This window comes from Euphorbia lathyris, chromosome 8 (assembly GCF_963576675.1).
Source record: "Euphorbia lathyris chromosome 8, ddEupLath1.1, whole genome shotgun sequence".
Lineage (NCBI taxonomy): Eukaryota > Viridiplantae > Streptophyta > Magnoliopsida > Malpighiales > Euphorbiaceae > Euphorbia > Euphorbia lathyris.
This window is the reverse complement of record NC_088917.1, coordinates 76,331,970-76,338,862: the sequence shown is the minus strand read 5'-3', so window position 1 is coordinate 76,338,862 and position 6,893 is coordinate 76,331,970. Positions and strand designations below refer to the sequence as shown.

The 6,893-nt window shown below is 33.8% G+C and overlaps 1 protein-coding gene across 1 annotated transcript; it reads left to right on the top strand.

Annotated features, from left to right (window-relative positions):
• Positions 1–238: 238 nt before the first annotated feature.
• On the top strand, positions 239–4,478 carry LOC136204087 (26S proteasome regulatory subunit S10B homolog B). Its single transcript, XM_065995277.1, has 11 exons — positions 239–395; positions 613–742; positions 1,321–1,440; positions 1,726–1,862; positions 2,015–2,176; positions 2,291–2,377; positions 2,472–2,558; positions 2,645–2,782; positions 3,586–3,777; positions 3,863–3,961; positions 4,189–4,478. Exons 2-11 carry the CDS (start codon positions 640–642, stop codon positions 4,261–4,263), a joined length of 1,200 nt encoding a protein of 399 aa, XP_065851349.1. The 5' UTR covers positions 239–395; positions 613–639; the 3' UTR covers positions 4,264–4,478.
• Positions 4,479–6,893: the final 2,415 nt, after the last annotated feature.

Here is a 6,893-nt window from a genome sequence, read left to right as displayed (position 1 = left end):
GGAATGGAACCACATTTTGTCTTCTTCAAACTCACAATTTCCAAAGTTTTCTCTATTTAAGAATTCACTTCCTTTCTTTCACATTTTGAGGTCGTTCACTGGTCATTTTGAAACGTTAATTGAAGTTTATGGCATAACGTTAGAAAATATAAAGTTTGAGTGACTTTTATGTTACATCTTGAAATCTAGTAGTCATACTTTGGAAATGGGTAAAGTTCAGTGGCCATATGTGTAATTTACCCCGACTGCCCCATCGTTCAAGTTATAGATACTTGGATCGGGAAATCCAACGCCGAAACCACTCCTCTTCTCTCCGATCCAAAACTTAATCAGAATCTTTCTTCATTTAGCCGTCCCTCTCCAGTAGCTCTTCATCCAGTCCCGAGAATACACCAGTAAGCTTTCTTCGTACCCCCCACTCTGTTCTTTTACCATTCGATTTTCAGTTTCAAACATATTCAATCTTTTCCCTAACCCTTTTTTTCAATTATCTGCTAATTCAATGTAGCTGTTGCATTTCTATGGCTAGAAATTGAGATTATGTCTCCTATTGTGGTTTTGTTTGTGTTAATCGTTATACATGTGTGCCTGACCCGACTTTCAAACATTCAGGTTCGTAGAGGACAAAGAAATTTAAAGATGAGCAGCGAAGGAGATGACGCAGCACGACGCCGTACTGCGGTTGCAGAGTACTGGAAAAAGTTACTCCAGCACAAGGAGTTGGAGTCCAGAGTACGATCTGGTAAGTCCATAGTCCTTCAATTACTTTTTATCGATCTAATGCAGTTCAGAGATAGCTTCCGTTTCCTATAAATTGATTATCCTTATGTTTATTTGTCATTTTTTTTGGATTATCCTGGTTGAATTGTTTGATGTAATTGAATTACATTATTTACTAGCGAGTCTTGCTAATTTACTCGATTTTGGAATCGTTAATCTGTAAATGAAAAGGTTCCTCTATTCTATTTTAAGCATAGACTGTTTTGAGCTTCAGTATTATGACTAGTTCTATTAGTAGGTAATAATTTCATTAAACAAAAGATCTTATCTCAAAGAGAATGTCCAAAATCATTCTGATTCCATTCTAATAAGGTAACACGAATTATTAGAATAAAGCTTGAAGATGTTTCATTACTATAATAAAAATAAGAGTGGCTTGCCCTTGTACTTGCCCCTATACATTTAGTTAACCACATATTTGATGAAACCTAATATCTGTTATCTGTTTGCAAAGTTGATTGTAAATGTCTCACTTGGTCGCTTGATAATTGTGCTCATGAAGGTGATGAGTGATATTGAGTTGTAATTACATTACTGCAGTGAGGGAAAATTTGCGTGCTGCAAAGAAAGAGTTCAACAAGACAGAAGATGATTTGAAATCTCTTCAAAGTGTTGGACAGATCATAGGAGAAGTTCTTCGACCTCTTGACAATGAACGTTGTAAGTTCTCTCTCTAAATCCCCTGTGCTGGATGGAATGCTGGCAGCTTTTCTTTGTTGAAAATATTAAGCTTGAGAACAAGTTTATTATATACAAAAAGATATTGCATAATTGCTACTCTATTATATGGTCTTTTCTGTGTTTTTCTAATTACAATATGTCCCTTGTAGGGAATTGCTTACATGAATTTCACATTTGTAGTCTTTGATTTCATCTCATCCCTATTATGTGTTTGTAAGAACTAGTTGATGTTGATAGAGTATTGGTTGCTTCTATATTTTTCAGTGATTGTTAAAGCAAGTAGTGGCCCTCGTTACGTCGTTGGTTGCCGCAGCAAAGTTGACAAGGAAAAGCTGACTGCAGGAACTAGGGTGGTTCTTGATATGACAACACTTACAATCATGCGGTCTCTACCACGTGAGGCAAGTTAATCTATTTTTTCTTTGGAGCAGGAGATAGATGTAGAAACTAGTTGAGAAAGGCAGTTGGTGTCATTGCAAAGATTGTGTTAAATTACTAATTTTCTGCAAAATTATGTCTAATGCCTAATAATGTGTGTACTGTGGCCTGACAGGTTGACCCAGTTGTTTATAATATGTTGCATGAAGATCCTGGAAATATTAGCTATTCAGCTGTGGGTGGTCTATCAGATCAAATTAGAGAATTGAGGGAGTCCATTGAGTTACCTCTCATGAACCCTGAGCTTTTTGTTAGAGTGGGCATTAAACCTCCCAAGGTGATTATGGCTCTCTTTTCTTCTCTCCTTTTCTTGAGTAGGTAACTTATAAGCAGTTATTATCCCATTTTGGTAAAGTAAATTTTCATCCCAAATTCTTATCTGCTGTTTCAGGGTGTTCTCCTTTATGGACCACCAGGTACTGGAAAGACATTGTTAGCTAGGGCTATTGCGAGTAACATAGATGCCAACTTTTTAAAGGTCGGACATTTTTTTTCCTGTTGATCCTTGCCCCCATTTTGTATTGTGTATAAGCTATACTTGGTAACTTGTATTACTTTCTATCTGGATGAAGGTTGTTTCAAGTGCTATTATCGACAAATACATAGGAGAAAGTGCTAGGTTGATACGAGAAATGTTCGGATATGCACGTGATCACCAAGTAAGAACCTCGTTTTCTAAATTTGATAAGCTTTTTACTTGGAGGTGTATGATGGCTTGTGTTAAATTTTGCTTTCATTGTGTTAGCCTTGCATCATTTTCATGGATGAGATTGATGCCATTGGTGGACGCCGTTTTAGTGAGGGAACAAGTGCAGATCGTGAAATTCAAAGGACACTGATGGAGTTACTTAATCAGCTAGATGGTTTCGATCAGCTTGGCAAGGTACTACCAATTGTATATTATGTGTACAATACAAACCCAGCATTTTGATTTATACTTTCTCACTTACAGCACATTTTACTTTTAAATAATTATTTTCTGGAGAGATTTATGTTTTCTCTACCATCTTCACATGGACATGTATAGAGTTGGATTTGCCGACCTAGGTTTCAGTGAGGTCCATCTTTGAGAGATTTGTAAGGTTGCACTTGAAAGACATGTAGATCTAAAGCTTTTGTGCTACTAGAATCAATGAGGATGTCTTAATTGGAAATTATCTGGAATGGGTTTGCAAATTATAGGCAAACTTTGAAAGTGGCAGCTCTGGTCCTTGCTCAGGCTTTTTCTACCTTATCCATCTGGTGTAAAAACTTGCATTGGCTTAGGTTTTTATATGAAACAGTAAAACTTTGATGTAGTTTATCAGTGAGATATTTGGATTGGGGTTTGCTTGAGAAGTTTTTTGGTCGTTTATTCAAATACTACATGAACACCGGTTTTTGCTTCGCGTATATAACGAATCAACTGTTAAATAGTCATAAATTTTTTTTAATTAAATACCTGAAAGCTTTTCTAAGATCTTTTTTATGTCAACAATATGAACTTACTACCATAACTAATGTTTTGGCTCTGTAGCTGTAATATTTTATATCTCACAGTTTTGTGGCATCTCTTTTCTTCAACTTTGCTTGTTTATATGTTAAATCTGGGTCTTTACGGAAGAACTCAATTTTAAATAAACAATCTGATATACACAAGACACATGAGATGGAAAAGTCCAATAATGTTTCATTTTTTTGCTGTAGGTTAAAATGATAATGGCAACAAACCGACCTGATGTTCTCGACCCTGCACTTCTGCGACCTGGTCGATTAGATCGGAAGATAGAGATTCCATTGCCAAATGAACAATCTAGAATGGAAATACTTAAGATCCATGCAGCTGGCATTGCAAAGCATGGTGAGATCGATTATGAGGCCGTTGTTAAACTTGCAGAGGTAAACCAAAATGTTGATCTACTTGTTTCATCTTCAAGAAATCACTAGCTTTTTGTCCTTAAAATGACTGTTTTAACTGTCTCAGGGTTTCAATGGAGCTGATTTACGCAACGTTTGCACGGAAGCTGGAATGTCAGCAATTCGCGCAGAACGTGATTATGTCATCCATGAAGACTTTATGAAGGTAATTTTCATCCTGAGAATTTTGTCCTCTTTTTTTTTTGGTTTCATAGAGATGACAATTCGGCCTATCATGTCTTAATCATGTTATGTTATCTGCATATTATCATACATGATGTAAAAGCAACAAAAATGGCTATCATGTCGTGTCAAAAATTGTCAAAAATTGTCAGCCCGATTTTGGAACATGTAATTGCATAATATAATTAGTTTTCACATATGGTGTTGCAGGCTGTGAGGAAGCTTAATGAGGCAAAGAAACTTGAATCCAGTTCACACTATAATGCTGATTTTGGCAAGGAATAGAAGCAGCTCCTTACCATAAAATCTTTCAAAAATATATATTTCGTGTATTTTGCTACTTTTAATTATTATTTTAGTACGAATCTTTTGTAGAAATTTTCAAATGTATCGACTCATTAGGCTCTGAACTTAGGAAAAGAGAATGAAATTTGTTCCCCAATGGAATGCTTGTGTTTGTGTTTGTGTTTAATGAAGTACTCAATCGGTGACAGGATCTAGTGGTGGAGATGTTTGTCGTGATTTATCGGTGTTAAATTAGTATTTTTTTAGTGTTTTTATATTTAAAGAAAAGATAAAAGTTTCGTTCACATTTTCCGCTGAATTTTTAGCGTTCTGGCGATCAATGGTGCTCAAACGCATCTTAAACCTCCCTGAATTCCACCATATGTTGTGTTTGTTTTAAATGTATTAATTTTCAGATGCTTGTTTTTTCTACCTAAGTATTTGTATTCATTATTTTTTGTAAATATTTCAGATCACTCCAAATTGTTATTTTTCACTAGAAATTTTGCCTATCGCTCCAACTTGTTATTTTTCATCTCAGCTATTGTTCACAATTTTCTATGTGCGATCTTTTTTAACATTTTTTATAAATGAATTACGTGAAAGAAAATTAATTGGTCAATGCCATCCATCATATCATCAACTTTAACTGTTACATCTAAAATTTCCTCCAACTTTAAGCGGTGTTACTGAAAATTCATATTTTTTTCTGCTAATATGAATACTGTTTTATCACAAAAATTTCACCGCGAAATCACATGAATTTTTTTACTTTTCCTGATTTTTACCAAATTTGAGTGTTAAATCAAAAATATTTTGATGATAATATTTGAACGATTATCAAACAAAAAGAGAGAACGAGTTTTTCAGAAGAAAAAAAAACAATTACTTTGATATTAATCAGCATAAATTAGTTGATTAATTTTTATTACATCAAAAAATAGTTGATTAAGGTGGTGTTCGATAAAGCTGAAAATTAAATAATAAAAAATAAGTGATAAAATTGAAGTGTTTGAAAATTATAAGTGTTGAAAAAAATAAATGCAACTATTTGATAAATACATGGGCAGACATAGAGGCACAAGTCTCTCCGACCGTCGAAACCACCGTAACTAAGGGTAGTTCCGTCCTTCTTGTCTCCAACAAAAAATTCATGAGGTGCTAAATTAGAACTCTCGTCAGTCCAACTTGATCGGGCTGCCTCAGTTCGAATTTGGCTAAAAAGGTCTTTTTTCCCGAAAAAGTTAGTTTTCCTGGACCAAATTTATAGGGTATTGCTAAATACTGCAACCAAATTCCTTATCACCGTACCCATTGGACAATTTTGCCCTTGGCATAAAAAAAATTTCGAAATTGGGGAAATTTTTTTTGAGAGAAAATTCAAAATTTAGCCTAAACAAATGCGGCATACCGTTCGACCCATGATGGGAACGGATGCCGCATCCGTTCCCACCATGGGTCGAGCGGTATGCCGCATCCGTTTCCGCCATGGGTCGAACGGTATGCCACATCCGTTCCCACCATGGGTCAAACGGTATGCCGCATTCGTTTAGGCCAAATTTTGAAATATGCAAAATCGTAAAAATTTTAGTGACGAAAAATACTAAACCATTCAATTTTTTATGACGAAAAATGAAAAATTCTCCTATTTTTAGTGACGAAAAATTAAAATCGTCATGAAAAATATGTATTATTTTCATGAGTTCTTTGATAAAAAGATGTAAATCTTAATGTTTCCGACTCGTAATCATCCATTTTCGGGGTTCGGATTGTCACACATCAATTATTTTCATAATTTCAATTATTGTTGTTCGGGTTTATGATTTTGGAGAGAGCATTTTCAGTTTTTGATTAAAATTATGAGAATGGTAAAAAAGTCCAAAAGAGACGGTGATAAGGAATTTGGTTGCGGTATTTAGCAGCTGACAATTTATAAAGCACACCTGAGGGTTTTTTTTTTTTTGAAAAATTTACGTGGAAATTCAAATTTTAAAAAATATCTATAATTTTGTCAATACTTATTTGAATTATATCAATCTAGAAATATTATGGCACTTAACAAAACATTTCCTTGTATTTTCTCACCCAATGTTTATCAGTTAAACTATTTAAAAAAAATTATTTGCAAAATAAAGATTCATACTTTTGATATATTAAGAATTAAATCACCAAAATTAATAGAACAATAATATTATTATCATAAATTGAGAATTGATATAAATTGGTGATTTCATTATACACAAAAAGAAAAATTACATGTTAGGAATCTTAAATATGAAGCAATATATGATTGGCGATAAATTTCTCTAAGTTTGTTTAAAACAAATCAATCTTATTTTGTAGTCCAAATTTAGCTTAATTTTGAGAAGTTTTACATTAGTACGTAAAAATGAGTTCAAGACCATTCAGATGATAACACGCATATATATATAAAAAATTAGCAAGTTTGATGCAGCAAAAAAAAAATATTATGCATGCACGTTAAAATTGGCCCCTCCAACGGACCAATCATGTATTCGTCATTGGATGAATACTAAGAGCATGTTTGGTTTAGTTGTTAGTCAATAATTGTTGTTAGCAGGTTGTTATTAACTGATTAATTGTTGTTGTTTGATAAAATTGTGATGAAA